This window comes from Dasypus novemcinctus, chromosome 4 (genome assembly GCF_030445035.2).
Source record: "Dasypus novemcinctus isolate mDasNov1 chromosome 4, mDasNov1.1.hap2, whole genome shotgun sequence".
NCBI classification, from domain to species: Eukaryota; Metazoa; Chordata; class Mammalia; order Cingulata; family Dasypodidae; genus Dasypus; species Dasypus novemcinctus.
The window spans coordinates 89,591,109-89,607,039 of NC_080676.1; the positions used below are offsets into that span (position 1 = coordinate 89,591,109).

At 46.5% G+C, this 15,931-nt stretch overlaps 1 protein-coding gene across 1 annotated transcript; it reads right to left on the reverse strand.

Annotated features, from left to right (window-relative positions):
* Positions 1–540: 540 nt before the first annotated feature.
* On the reverse strand, positions 541–14,354 carry TAGLN3 (transgelin 3). Its single transcript, XM_004483403.5, has 4 exons — positions 13,691–14,354; positions 12,380–12,554; positions 2,324–2,426; positions 541–1,014 (listed from the first exon to the last, which is right to left on the reverse strand). Exons 1-4 carry the CDS (start codon positions 13,868–13,870, stop codon positions 873–875), a joined length of 600 nt encoding a protein of 199 aa, XP_004483460.2. The 5' UTR covers positions 13,871–14,354; the 3' UTR covers positions 541–872.
* Positions 14,355–15,931: the final 1,577 nt, after the last annotated feature.

Consider the following 15,931-nt stretch of genomic DNA (forward strand, 5'->3'; position numbering starts at 1 on the left):
AACTTACATTTCTGATAACTCCTGGCTGATAAGGGAACTGTAGAAACTTCAACATCAGAACCAGGATCTGTCCTGGAGGGTGATGACTAAAGAATTGAAAACTGCTCACTTATTTCCCCATCTCTGCACCCATCCATTTGACACCACCACCCATTTTTCCACCGATTCTGTCCCTCCACCATCAAATACTTCCTGGACCTCTCTCTTTGTGAGAATTCCTTAAGAACCGGGTCTTTGTCTTGCTCATTTCTGTACTTTCTTCAGGGTCTAACATAATAAGTACAAAATAGGTGCTCAGACAAGATGTGGGGTCAAAGACCTTGGTCTGGAGTTCATGGCCTTCGACTTTTGGACTAGGCAGAACTATTTTTAAACTTCCTACTGCAATTGCCAAGACAAGTGCTGTCAACTTGAGAGGCCGTCCTCATGGCTCATCTCTACATCAACTATAGTCAAAGCTGTTCCATCGTTCTGGCCTCTTGGGGGACAGGATACAAAGCCCTGCCTGCAAAGTCCCGTAGGCAAAGAAAGAACTTCACATTTCAACACACAAGACTAACTTCTTTATTGGGTTTGTTCTGTAAGGGGAGGGGGGAAATTGCTGGCAAATAAATAAATAAATAATCAGACAGACATCAGTGCAGAGGAGCGCAGCAAGAGGAAGAAAGCGGAGTCTTTGCATAGTTCTAAATGAACAGAAGGTGGCAGCAGTAGGCAACGTGGATTCTCAGCAAAGATGCAGCACTGGCAAAAACCAAGGACAGGAGGTTTTGATAAAGAGAAGGTCAGAAGGTCACTAACTATCTTTTCTTTTCCACGGAGACTGTGGCGGGGTGCACTGGTCCCCCGTGCAGGGCGGCAGGAGGCGCGCCTCACATGATCTGCCTGGGCATCCCGTACCCGGTCATGCCTGCCTGGGATGCCCCCTTGTTGCTGCCCATCTGAAGGCCTATTACGTTCTGTCCCTGGCGAAGCTGCTCCTCTGAGAAACCTCTCCGGTTCTGCTGGGCTTTCCTGGGCAAAGGGAACAAGATGGAATAATGTCATTCTGACAGTTTTCAAACGCTTCTCAAGATCATGCCTTTCGGGAGGCTCCAGTGGGGAAGAGAAGAAAAGGCCCTACATCATGATCAGATATATCAGCTTCCTTTCCCCAAGTCCAAGTGGTTTTCCAGATTCCCACCAAAGGAGAGAGCTGAATCAGTGGCTCAGCTTTCCTTCTTTCTCCCCCTCTCTCCACTGCTCCAGTCTTCTCCAACCCCTTTAGGCCAGACTGAGGGCATTTTCTCACCCTCTGTTACCGTTATCTCATGAAATTCATATCGGCTCTTCTTCCAGAGCAGGTCAAGTCTCTTAATTCTTTCAGTAATCCCATTCCACCCTTCCCTCTGCAGGGCCAAGGACTGATGTTCCATTTTAGAGCTGAGGAAGTTAACCAGGGGAAATTTCTTACACTAGATCAGAGGTCAGCAAACTTAGGCAAAGAACCAGATAGTAAATAAGTTTGGTTTTGTGGGTCATGTAGACCACAATGAGTTACTAGTAGAACCGGGACTAGAACTAGGGTCTCAGCTGGCCAATATCTAGTAGGCTTTCAGACCAGGATTCCTTTAAAATAATACAAGCTGCTACTTTTTTAACAGTAAAGGAGAAGAAAAGTGTGTCAGGGAAATGTAGAGTCACTTATGTGCTACCAGATGATCTTTTCTCTTTATCCATCACTAAGCTATTGGGTTAGAGTTTAAGCTCCCACCACCACTTCCCACCCCACTCTACCCCTAAAAAAAGCAAACTTCTTTGGAAAAAAAGGCCCTTTATTGAAATGACCATATAATTTATCTCCCAGGCCAGGACACTTTTGGAGTGAAAGAGGGTGCTATTAAGAAATATTTTGGGAGAACAGGCATTAATCAGGACTGTCTCAGGCAAAGAGGACATGTTTATCCTTCATTAAGTGCAAAAAATCAAACAAACAAAAGGTAGATTCAGGGCTGCTTGGGTCATAATAAAACCGGTTCAGACATCAAGTCACCTCCGAAAAAAAAACATTTAGTCTCACTCACCCTCAGTAGAAATGCAAACTGGTCAGAGCTAAGAGATCCAGACAACCAGTAGGAAAGGACCAACCTTTCCCGCCTGGGTGGGATATTGGCCTGAACAAATGCGTCATCTTTCCTTACTCTGGGGGACTGAATTGTAGAACTGGGAGTGCTTGCTCCTGGGGTCTTCATGTATTGGTAGCCTCTGGGGAGTTCCAGGGCTTCAGACACTCCCTCTGATTAAAATCATCCTCTGCTCCAGGAATCCAGGAAGAGATTTTTACCTGTGAAACCAGGATGGCTCTCCCCGGTAGCAGCCGTCATCCTTGGTGACTGCAACACTGCCTAGAGCCATCAGGGTCCTTTGCACTGCTGCCATGTCCTTCCCTGGAGGTCAACAGAGATTAAAGCCAAGAATGCATCAGGGCCAAGGAATAATGGGAGAATGGAGCTAGACCTCCAGGAAGGAAGTTCTGATAAGAAGCAGTGGGTGATCAAACTCGAGAGGGAGACATTATATATCAAACTTCTTGATGTGGCCATAAGATGACTATAGCCGAACATCTCACAAAGGAACAAAAAATAACCTGGTTGGTTATTCTCTACTTTGTGCATACCAGAAATACCCATTTTCTAACCCACCCATAGTTGTTGCATGACAAAAATATTTCAAACACTTAACAGCCCAGATATTGGTAGATCCCTGCCCTAAGCAGAAGACCTTGTCTTGGTGGATTCTACAAGCTTGTGTAATAGGAAATCTTGTGGATGGGTTTGTATGATGGTCCTGTTAAAGAAAACTATTTCCTCTGTACCATAAAGAGAGAAGTTGTTTGGATGGGTTAACTCTGTGCCAAACCCCAGGTGGTTCCTCTCTTTTCCTTTATCTGGTTAAAAAGGTCTAAACTCATCCATGTGCATGAAATTGAGTATTTACTTGGCTATTTGGGCCATAGGCTCAGCAAAGAAAATCAAACCAATACAGAAGGCATTTAATCTGACACAAAGAACAGGCCTTTAGTTTTGTGCTACTTGAAGGAAGATAAATGGAGACTAAAAAAGTACTTGGTTTGTGTGTGAGAGAGAGTGAGAGCAAAAGCAGGAGGTCTTTGGTGTGCCCTCTTGCACTTTGGGATGGAGAGCACGGTTACTTAGAGAAGCCCAGGGAACCTTAACTCACGGAGAAGGTCTGCATAGGTCAGCCTGCTCCTCCCATTCTTTCTATTTTTCTCCCTTCCAGTGACTGATACATCCTGGTAGCAGATCAAAGGTCCATGAAAGTCATAAGTTTGGAGTGCAGAAACTAAAAGGCACAGAATTAAAAGGAAGGCAGCATCTGGGAATCTGGATGGGGGTATATTAGAGTTCTCTGTATTGGTTTTGTATTACTTTCGTAACTGTCTTGTAAGTTTAAAATCAATTCAAAATAACTACAAAAAAAAAAAAAAAAAAAAAAAAAGGAGGTAGCATTCAGCTTTGCAGGGAGCTATGAAAGTTAAGGGCAAATATTAAAAGGCCCTATTTAGACCAGTGCACCATCTGCAGTCTCTCCAGCCTGGCTTCTGCAGCTCAGCCACCAGGGAATACAGAATTACAGGGGAAGGGCAGATGGAAAGTGAGAATGGAGGATGGACTGTAACAAAATAAACTATTAAGGGCCACAGAGGAGGTCGAGGTCAGGATATCCATTTTTTTCAAAGAACAAAAAGACAGCAGATCCTCCTTCCTCCACCTCTCTCTTCATTCCTCACCTCCGAAATTAATCATGGGATGATTTCCTGGATCCCAAGACTCTGTGGGAAGGGGTGATGGATACAGAGATGAAAAGATCACAATAGAGAATTCCCCTGACTCAAGGAACAGCTGGGGTGGCGGACAATGGAGTATCTGGGCAGCAGATGGAAGGGATGACAGTGCACAAGGAATATGAAGAATATGAGAAACACAGAGGTGGTGGTTAGAATGATTCCTCTTCCCCAGATGAAAAGGTTTTTTTTGGTAATTGTTCCTGAACAGCAGGATTTAAAATAAATAAATAAATAAATAAATAAATAAATAAATAAATAAGGTCTGGAGTGATTCTATTAGAAGGGTTGCTCTGGGAAGAGTTAGGGAGAGGGTTTGTGCTTAAGCCATAAGTCATTAAAGAGAACCTAGAGAACTAATTAAGCCCAGAAAGGTTTAGGTTATGGTGTATCAGTCATCTCCTCTCTGTACAAAGTGCACACTGTTTCTGGTGGTTGGAAAGAGCTGGTCTGATATGTCGGGGATGTTGGGAAACATGGAGCCTAGCAGCCAGCACAAATAGCATCCTGAAGCAAAGGTGCTGAAGAGGCAAAGAGGTCAGCTCTGCTAAAACTGTAGAGCCAAGCTCCCTCACAAGCAGACAGGTCGTGTGTATCCTACAAGAAACTCAGAAAGGACTGCAGGAACTAAGGTGAGGACAAGGGTAAGATATCCAGGAATCTGGAACTATCCACATCAGTCCCACCCTAGGAGAGTGGAAAGCTGGCCCAGTGGTTAGGGCGTCCGTCTACCACATGGGAGGTCTGCGGTTCAAACCCCGGGCCTCCTTGACCCGTGTGGAGCTGGCCCAAGCGCAGTGCTGATGCGTGCAAGGTGTGCCCTGCCACTCAGGGGTATCCCCGCGCAGGGGAGCCCCACGCGCAAGGAGTGCACCCCCTAAGGAGAGTCGCCCAGCGTGAAAGAAAGTGCAGCCTGCCCAGGAATGGCGCTGCACACATGGAGAGCTGACGCAACAAGATGATGCAACAAAAAGAAACACAGATTCCTGTGCCTCTGATAACAACAGAAATGAACAAAGAAGACACAGCAAATAGACACAGAGAACAGACAACCGGGGTCGGGGGGAAGGGGAGAGAAATAAATAAATAAATCTTTAAAAAGATTGGGCAGATGAAACCAGGAAAGGAAGCATTATTGGACAAGAACAAGTTGGGAACATTTCCCTTAATAAAAGTACTCAGGCAAGAGAATCTGATATCATTTATAGACCAAATACTTTATTGTATGTGACCTCAACCCCATGGAGTTGGTATTATTCTTCCCAATGTACGGATGGAGAAACTAATGCAGGCAGATTAAATAACTTGCCCAAAGTCTTCCAAAAAGTGAATTACAGCTGGCTCTAGCTCAGGTCTGTCTGAATGTAAGCCCACAAGCAGTTCTCTTCACCACCCTGCCGTCTCCTAGGAAAGCCCCGTTGCAGGCTGGCTGGGGAAGCATGCAAGAGCCAGTGATCGGGAATGATCCAAAGGGGTCACAGTGGCTGCTGCCAGGCCATAGGGAATGCACTGGGCAGGATAAGACTGAGGTGCAGCTTTTTGGGCCCTTCAGGATCCAGAGCCCCCATCCCAAATGGCTGTAAGTCTCATGCTTGAGTGCCTTTGTATGGGATAATTGCTCCAAGTCTCAACCCAATAGGACTGAAGCAAGGAAAAGCAGGTAGGGCCTAGACTCCCCATGAGAGTGCTGGCCAAGTTCTAAATAATGTTATGACCAGGCAAGCCTGCATTCTGAAACCAGTTCATGTCTAGCTTGTTTTCTTAATATGTCTTGTTTGCTTTTTAATAAAGATTCCTTGTGAAGAATGCCAGCATTTTTGGGCTGATGAAACAGAAAGATGTTTATCTAATCTTACCTTTCTTGCTAGTTCAGAAGCCCAGCTAAAGTGCTTGTGGGGGAAGCAGCACTTGGAAGGAGTTGGTGCTATTTGTTGAGACTGATTCCTGTGATCAAGGGTCAAAACTTTATATTCCTAAAGGAGCAGTGTCATTAAAAGAAAGCTGTGAATTGTGCAGGTATAAAACAACAAAAGCTAAACTGCTCTTCTCACAACCAAGTGTAACATCTGTCTACTTAGGATGCCTTTAAAAGTGTGCAGACATAAAAAGTGGCCCAACACAGCCTGCTTTAGACCAGGATTTCCCAAACTTCTTAGACTGTTTATGGATGTGGAGTGGGTAACCTCTTGAAAAAATATGAATTTTCAGGTCATTCCCTTGAGAGACTGATTCTGCAGTCCTGGGTGGGGCCTGGGAGTCTATATTTTTATAAGATCCCCAGTTGATTCATTTTATCAGGCAAGTTTGAGAGAGAAAGAGTCTAATCTGGTGACTCTCAAACTAGAGTGGGCATCAAAATTACCTGAGAATCTTAAAAATTCAGAGGCTGGGGCAACCTCCTGAGATGACTCTGATGCAGCCAGATGGATAGTCAAGCCCTGCTCCAACAGATTGATTGCCAATTTTTTAAAACATCACAGTGTTTTGCATATGGTAAGTACTAAACAATATTTGTTAAGCAATCACTCCTTCCAGAGATGTCTTCCACAAAGTCAAGTAGTAAAACCAATCATTAGAAGGGCTCTGATCCAAGTTGGGAAGCAGCCCAGAGCCCCAGTGGCTTGGAATCTCTCTGCTCCCTGAAAGCTGCCCCTTGTGGGAACTGTTGTCTTTTCAAGGCAGCTTGAAAACCACTGCTCGAGTTCATTCTTTCAAGAAGAGAGAAGAAAAACATCCTTAAAAGAAGGATGGACTAGGTGTTAGGAATTTTCTAAACGTGAGGGGAACAGAAATGAGACTAAGTCTTGGTAGTGATCTAAGGAGATCGCTGACCATAACAGGAGAAGTGACACATGTAAGAGGACTCAAATTTACACCAACACAGCTCAGAATTTTAATTTTCTACCAGGAGTCTTCCATCACCCAATCACGGCCATGGGTTAATGTTAGACTTGAAGTTTAAAAAAGAACTGGTGGTGTAGTAGCTTTCCCTGCCTCACTTAACCTCACTTAATAAACCTGTTCAGGGTCTCAGAGAGCAACTAACATTTTTACTTGACAGTAGAAAGTTATAGAACATTTCCCACAGTGTGGTCTTGTTTCCCAAACTACTATATTATAATCTCTGCAAGTGGGGCCAGGGCATCCTTCCCCCTCCTCCCCAGGGATTCTTAATGCAAGTAAGTCTGAGTGCTATTGCCTAAAGATACTTTTACAAGGACTTTGCTCTCTTCATATATTTTTTGTTACTTCAGTTATATTTTATGCCTGTTTTGGAAAGAAAAAGTAAATGAGAAGGGTTAAAAAAAAAAAAAAAGGAAAAAAGCCAGAGAAAAATTATGTGTGCATAAAGGCAGGTCAGGCACTCTCCACTTTCTATTTCTACTGTTAATACCAAAAATCAATCTTTTCAGAGAAAACTGTTGCAGAGCTACTTCTATTTTATGTTGGTCTTAACGCATCATCATAATTCTTGGAATACTGGCATTTTACATCTTCCTGAGAATTATGGAGAAAGCAAGGAATAGATAAAGAAACCATTTCTTATTGTATGGTCCTCAACCCTCCACTCAAGGCAGATAAATTACAGCTGTAATCAAGGGAAAAGTGCCAGAGAGTAGGCTGGGCTTGCTCCCTGGTTTGTGGTTACTTGCCTCCTATCTGAAGAAGAAGAAACTCTCTAGGGCAGTGGTTCTCCAAGTTCAAAGTGGGGTGCCCAACCAGCAGAACCAGCATCACCTGGGAATGGGTTAGAAATGCAATTTCTCAGACCCCAGTTCAGACCTAATCCCTTCGAAACTCAGGGTATGTAGTCAACAGTCTAGGATTCAACAAGCCCTCCAGGTGATTCTGGTGCACCCTAGAGTTTGAGAACCCCCAGTGAAGCACAAACCTGCCAAATACAGTTGTCAGCAGCCACCCAGAGAAAATACAGGGAAGGCCGTTCTGAGGGAAAAGGCAGCTTCAAGCAATAGGCGTTTGTGATGTCTACGGTAACTACGGTTATCTTACAAATTCCCAAACTACCTTTCAGACTTGAGGCAAAGTTCTTCTGTTGTTGCTGTTGAGGAATGGCACATTTAGCGACACCTCCCCAGAGAACATATTTGAACCTTCCAGGTACTCCACCCCCAGTGTATAAAAACTGCACCTCCCTAACTCACAGTCAGCAAGGAGAGGGGAACAGGGAGGTATGACAAAACTACATGGTGAGGAGTCTCATCAGTGGGATTACTGAGAAGGGCAATTAGAGTTGATTCATCGCTGAGTCTTACCTACTCTGACGTTTTAGAATTCTACATATCTAATGCTTATATAGTTATGCAAAGGGACCAAAAGGATCAATTTTTTACAATAAGGGGAAAGAAACCAACATTTATTCAGTGTTTATTAGCCAAGTATTGTGCTAGGAATTTTACACATGTAACACTTCCAAGAACCCTATGAGAAAGGAACTGAAGATCAGAGTGGGTAAGCAACTTAAACAAGGTCACAAAGCTGGTATGTAACTATAGAAGAACTCACACTCTTTCCACCATACCAGGATCCTCTAGGTCTGGAACTGTAAATACAATATATTATGCAGAAAGATATTAAGAGGGCAATGGAAGGCAAAACAAGGGAAGAAATGGAGGAGAGCAGATGAGGTGAAGGCATCACAGATAACAGAGAGGGCAAAAATCATCCAGGCAACCTTATTAGCTACTGCGTGATGCCATTAATGAAGTTCCAAGATAGAATATGAGAGAGATTTCCAGACCTGTTCTTCTCTCTCTCATTTTCCTGTCTTAGGAAGGACAGGCAGATAATTTTTATACTGCCAACATTTATTAAAATCTATTATTGCCAGATGCTATGTAAGCATTTCTAATGTAATATATCATTTACTCCTCACATTAACCCTGTGAGATAGGTACTATTCTAATCTCCATTTTATAGCTGAGAAAATCAAGGTTTGGAGAGGTCCATTGATAAGTGGTGGAAAAGAGGTTTAAACCAGGCAGTCTGATATTTGACTCCAGAGTCCATGCTCTTTACCCTAACATCTTCCAGGATCATCTTTCTTCGCAGTTATTCTGTCCAGATTTGCACTTCTTCCATCTTGTTCTCCCTTTCTCTTTCTCCCTCTGTCACACACACACACACAAACACATACAACGCTGCTTCTCCTGCTACTCCTTTCTTCTCCTTTCCCCTCTCCTTCTATAAAAAAAGATGGTGGGGAAAGAACAAAAGAAAAATAGAAAGAAGAAAAGAAGATGCTGGAGTCCGACCCACGCTGAACCAGTGTGCTCTCCCCTGAGTCACAGACAGCTGAGATGGCCCACCCCTGCCCTTTCAGGGCACCCTGGCAGGTCTGAAAGTAACCTGCCAGGCCATTCGCCTTCTCTCAGCTGAGAGAAAGACTTCACCATCCTCTTCCATTCCTCTCAGCTGCTCCCACTTCTTCCTCATCCCTGAAAAGTAACTCCACTCCCCACCAAGGCAAACCTCCAGAGCTTTGTCTACAAGGTCCTGTGCCTGGATTGTCTTCTGGACCACTCAGTCCCAGGTTCTTGCTTAAAAGCCTTAGATCTTTTATTCTGATTTCCACTGAGTCCATTTAAAACATTCCGCTTGCATCTACAAGGGGTTTCAAGTTAGTGAGTTTATCTTGGGTCCCTGCTTATCTGAGTTATCGGAGCTTCAATGAGCAAACCTGCCAGGCAGGGTCTTTGGAAGAAGAGGGATGGGCCACTGACTAGAGCGACTGAGATCTGTAGAGCATAAAGTGCCCGCGGAGGAGGAGGAGAACCCAGGAAGAAGGGCTGCAGGCAGGCAGCCGCGGCCACCGCAAACATGGCACATGGAACCAGGAATTAATGTGAGGAGACCGAAATGCGCGGAGGACAGCACTAAAACCACAGCTGGGGTGTGGGATAGTAGGGACAACGTGAGATTAAGCTAAACAAATGGCTAGCTGAAGAGCTGTGTGTACCAACATATACACCCTTACTTGCACACTGACACACAAACACATGCCGCTCCTACCCTGAAGCATCTCTTTGATTCCAGCTTATTCATCCTCAAACTCATGAGCAACCAAGCAGCTCTTGCGGAAAGCACCCTGGCCTCGTTTGCTCAGTCCAGGCTGCTGTACTGAGGATTTCACAGCTGCGCTCGCTCCAGGCCAGCTCCCTACTCTGTGCCATGTTTCTGCTCAAAACAACCCATTCAAGACTCTGTCCTTTCCCCCAGACAGAGATACTCTCATTTGATGAATCTCCCTGAACTTTCTGAGCAGCCTCCATTGCCACTCCTTGGAGGGGGCCACTGAGACTGGGGGTGGGACCTAGGGGTCATTTGGAAACTCCTAAGCATCCCTTTCCCGACTGCCAGCTCTCATTATCCTGACCCCTCTCGTGGCCTGCCTATAGTTCTTCCTTCTACCTGGCAGCCGCGACAGCCATGAAGTGGGTCTCCTTCCTTATTTTCTTTAAAGCCCCATTCTTCTGCTGCCCTGGGCAGGGGACGTCTCCACATCTGTCCTGTTCCTTTTTCTAGGGGCATTATCTGATGCTGGAGTCCACCCACCCTCTGCCCTACCTCGGGCTCTTGCCTCTCAGCCTCCCTCTTCCTTCAGAGGGTGGGGGCAGGTGGTATAGACATCTACCTACTCTGCTTAAAGGAGACCATTGCCCTCTACACCCCTCCACCTTGCTTTGAACACCTCCTAGGTGTAAAGGTCACCTGTGTGGTCTTTGGAAAAAGAGGAAAGGCAAGTGAATCATCCTTAGTAAAGGAAGGGCAGCAAGGCAGTCCCAGGATCCACATCACCCACAGGTCTCCCAGCTTCCCTGTCCTCCTACACTCTTGCTGTACTTGTTCACCTCGTCCAAGCTCTTTCCATTCACACTAACCCCAGTGCAGGGACTTTAGGGACTTTATCCTTCTGTCCCACACAGCCCTGAATCAGCCTCCTCTTCCTCCTCGTCATCCTAATCAGCTGCTCACTGATATGAGTAACTGCACGATCATGGTTTAGGTGAAGAAAATGAAGCTTCCTGGCCAGAGAACAGCATGGCCACCTAGTTAAGGCCTGTTCTTTGGCATCAGAGAGCCTGGGTTTGAGTTCTGGCTCTGTGAACTACTAGCTGTGCCATGTGCATGAGGAACCATGGGCAAGCTTCAATTTCATCATCTATGAAATGGGGGAAATAATCACCTCACAGGACTGTTAGGAGAGATCACTGGCATTATGTAGTAAACACATAAAATGCCTAGTGTATTAACTGAAAAAATCATCAGTTTTTGGTCTCAGAAGTAGGAATCAAGTCTCAACGGTGACTTAGCGATTTTGAGCCAAGTGTTCATGGAGTCGAAGGGCCTGAAGTTTTGGATACCTGGATTTCAAGGTATTGGTGCTACATAAGGTCAGTCGACTGGTGTTTTGGGATTTCAGCTACCCATCTTTGAAGGAAACATAAAACGCCAGCTCTCTGCATGTCACAGAGGGACTGTGAGGATTGAGAAGGCATTTTTTAACAAGTTGTTTATAGCATGGTCCTCTGCTAGAAATCTAATTCAGCCACCATCTAATACCCCTCAAAATATCATTGTCAAAATAAATTAAATTAAACTAAATTAAATAAATAGCATTGTCTCTTGTTCAGAGGAAAGTTACCCCATTCTCACTGTCAAAAGAGCCTTTTTTGTCACTGCCCTGGGGATCTTATTGAGTGGGTGACCGATGACAGTCAGTGACAATTATATGTGAGAGGACAGTCCCTCGGGCAGCCCCGCCTGGGCTGATCCATCTCTCAGTGCCCCAGCAGGCCCAACCAAGAACACAGTGGCATGGAGAGACTTATTTCGGCTAAAAGGGACACGGAGCACTGTAACCATAGGTCCCATATTCTCTGGGCGTGTCACCATTGACATCATTTCCCCCCAATAATGGTGGACTATTAAATGTGTCCGGAAAGATGATTTCTATGCCTTTGTAAGATTTCATAATCAAATCAATTCATAAATCTGAAAGAAAAAAATCATTTGTCAGATTATCTGAGCAGAATACCCATCAAGAAGGTATAGTCACCACGTTTCCAGATAATGGTTTACTAAAAGGTTGAAGGGCTAATTATTTCTCAAGTTGAATGACAAAATCCCAACAGGCAGCTTTGTCTATAAGCCCTGCCGCTGGTGAGTCAGAAGCGCACTCAGCCCCTGCCTCTCCCCTTTCCAGGAGCTGTGATTTGTTCGGAAAGAGTGTGCCGTGGGAGGGGTAAGGGGAATAAAGGCAGGCACCCTGTTAGCTCGCTCTCAGTGGAGGCTTGTGTTTACGCATGAAGTTCGCTGAGGTTCCTGCGTGCGTCTCCTGAGAGGAGGTCGCCCCCTCTAACAGAGCATCACAAATAGGGTGGGGGCGGCGGCTGACGGGGCCACCGCGATGACAGCTGAGCACGCCCTCCGCCCCGCAGGCCCAGCGAGCAGGTTTCACAAAGAGAGGGGGCGGGAGTGGAGGGGAGCGAACTCCACAGTTCGCGGGCTGTTTACCTTCCCATAGATCCACCGTCTGAAAAATGTCAGTGGTCCTGACGCCGTAAATCTCCGCAGCTTTTAGGAACTGGGATATCTGTTCCATCTGCTTAAAAGCCATCTTTGACTCCGAGATCTTCGGGATGGGTTCTTGTCCCGGTGGGTATAAACTATTTATCAGTTTGCACAGAACCTGAAGGAGGAGAAGGGGAGACAGAATCAATGCTTTCCTTTGTATTTGCAGGCCACTAAAGCAAGGTTCATGCTGCCCCCCTCCCTCCCCAGGCTTGGGTCACCAGGTTTGGGCATGTGCAATGACAGGCCTCAGGAAGGCCTGGCTCAGGGCACTGTGCCCACTGCCAGTCTGAACCCCAAAGACCCAGATGACCCCACCCCCAGGCTGCCCCTGCCTGGAGCCTGGGAGCTCCCTTCCTTCCTTGATCTTCCCTTCCCTTTTTTGGGTGAGGCAAAGAATGTTTACAGATAGGGAATGACATGGGACAGGAGGAGACGACATGATTCTAGACTTTCAATGGAAAGATGAGTTAGTGGCTCCTGGAGGTGAAAAGAATGATGGAGTCTAAAATTTCATCTATCAAGAGGCAGATCATAATCAGGCTACAAGATCTCATCTCATATGTTCTAATGAGGTGTACGAGAATCTGAACTGGGGACTCTACTCCCAGATACCTATAACCCAAGTCCTGGGAAACCAAACAGAAGCATGGGGGTAACCGTTATGTAACAGTAAATCACAGTCCGCAGGAAATGTGGGCTCGTTTGAATCAGCAGAACTTGCTGTCTTGGAACCCCCAAACACACACATGCATCTGTCCAGAAAATCGGTTGTTAAATAAGAATTCCCTTCTGTTTCACGAGGACCCATCCATTCAACGAACAGGCGTTGAGCAGCGCCTCCCAGGAGCAGGGCTGCAGAGGATTAGGAAGGCGGGGGTTCCACACCCTGCCTTTGTTTTGCCATCTAACTAACCCATTCCCCAGGGAAGTAACTGTCTTGAGGTGAGCTCATGCACCAAAAAGGTTGGGGAGCTCTAAGGAAAGACATCTCGATTCTCTTTTGAATAAGCAAAAGGGCCCCAAATTTGCCAACCACTCAGAAGGAAGCTGCGGTGTCTCCCCGGAGTGGAGAATCCTGTAAGGTGGCTAGGGAATTGGGCAGGGAGCCCAAATCTCGCAAGCCTTCTTCCGAAGAAAGGAAGGCTTTCCCATTCCCGGTGAGGCACAGAGCAGCCTCAACTGAAAAAGAAAGGGCCCTGGAGGGTTTCCCAGCCCACGGACACCGGCAACAAAGATCACCGCGGGCCTTACCGTCCCGTCCATTAACCATTTCTGAAAATGGGTCCTGCCGGGAGGCGGGTGCTCTATGTCCTCGGCGCACTGCAGGATAATCCAGTCCACCAGCTTGTTCTCCAGGTCCGCGTCATACTTCTGCTCGATCTTCTCCTGCACCTCTCGGCTTAAGCCGTAGCTGGGGCCGCGGTTAGCCATCCCTGGAAGAGAAGAGAGGACGCGCGCGGCATCCACACAATAGCAGCAGCAGCCCCCGGGCTCCTCCAAGCGGGGCTGGGATGAGGCTGGGCCGCCGGGCCGAGCCGCCGCAGAGCGGGCAGCCAGCCGGGCGTGGTTTAAATCAAAGAGCCAATGGAGCCAATGGGGGTTTCGCCTCCGAACGAGAGAGAAAAGCGCAGGCACGCGCCAGTGACTCTAGAATAAAGCCGGCGGGTCCGGGGGGACTGGCACCGCCCTCTCGATCCCGCCTATCAATGAGATGAGACGATGCACAAGGACTCACGATCACGGCTGGACGCGGAGGCGGCAAGGGGCCTGGGTGGTGGTCCCCGCGCTCGGGAGCGCTTTGCAAAGGCAGAAACCCTAGGCTGGGGAAAAGCCGGGAATTAACAGGCAGAGGGGGAGGCTGCCTTGACGTCCGGCCGCCGCTGCTGCATGGTGCCTGGAAGAATGGCACACTGATGTGATTTTCTCAGGGCTGAGGAAGGTCACAGCAGGGCCGTTGCTAAGAGCTGTCCAAAAAGCTAGCCCTGCCTTGTGTCAGTCCAGCCCACCCGCCTCCCTCCCGCAGAGAGCTCCTTTCTCAGCTGCACAATTCATCCCCTCCTCGGGGGAGTCAGGCTGATTGGATTCGAGGCCAGCACACAGCCGCACAATGGATCGCGGGCCTGGGGAAGGGTCCACTCTGCCGACTGCCCATCTGTCAGGAACAGCCAAACCGTTTTGCCCCTACCCTGAGGAAACGGTTGTCTGTGGTGCAGGAGGCGAAGCCCCAAGAATGGCAATCATAAACTTGTTCAGCTGCCAGCCCATTTCGTCCTGAAACTTCCATCCTGGAGGGAAAATGTGCCTCAGTTTAACCTAATCAAGGGCATGTAGCTTTTTAATATCACTTTAAACCAAAAGTCACTAAGAGAAGTTTGGGGTTTTGTTTTGTTTTTGTATAATTTCAGTCTTTTGTTGTTGTTTTTTTAAACATTTATTTATTTATTTTCCCCGTTTTTGCTGTCTGTGTTGTCTTCTCTTTTCAATTTCTCTCCTCTAGGATTCACCAGGATTCAATCCTGGGGATCCCTGATGTGGAGAGAGGTTCCCTGTCACTTGTGCCACCTTGGCTCCTGGTTTCTGCTGTGCTTCACTTTGACTCTCCCCTTGTCTCTCTTTTGATGCAGAGTCATCTTGCTGCGTGACTCACTTGAGCAGACTCTGGTTCAGCATGCAGGCACTTGCACAGGCATGGTTTCTCTTCTTCTTTTTCACCAGGAGGCCCCAGGGATTGAGCCCAGGTCCTCCCATATGGTAGGCGGTAGCTCTATCATTTGAGCCACACCTGCTTCCCAAAGAGCAAGTTTTTAAAATTAAGCAGAGCTTACTGTACTAACAAACTTTGAAGTAGAAGTTTTGATGGATTGTAAAATTTCATCCTGCTCATTTCAATTCAGGACCATGAACGCACAACTGCTTCAGTGGTAACTGAATCTTTGGCATGAGCAAACCGGACCTCAGGAGGAATCGTTAGGCCTAAACGAACTCCTTAAGAGCTTGGCAGTTTGTCTCCCTAGACTTAGGGGTAAAGATAGGTGTTATGTAAGTCTCTGGGTACTTTTCATGATAAAAATACCCAGTACTTTTTTTTCAGTTCATTTCTTCATTCAACAAATATTTTACAAAGGGCTTAATTGTGCTAAGTTCTGTGTGAGGTCTTGGGGATGGAGAGAGAATAAAGTAGAATTCTTGCCTCTGGATAGATTGATAAATTGACTCAGGCACATTAGATGAAGCAATTCTAGTTCATGGGATGGTTGTCTTTGTCCCTGTGGAAAACTGATTAGAAGCTATGCAGGAAATGACTCCTCAAATTATATATGTATTGAGAAAAATCTTCTGTCAGGCTGGAGCCTGGACTAATGAAAATTTAATTACTTACTAGATATGTGAGTGGTTTGCCTGAGAAAAGACTCGGTGGTCAGGAATGGAAGGACTGAGAGAGAGATCTCTGAGAGACCAAGAGTTTAAGAGAACCTGGAGTGTTTAGGAGAG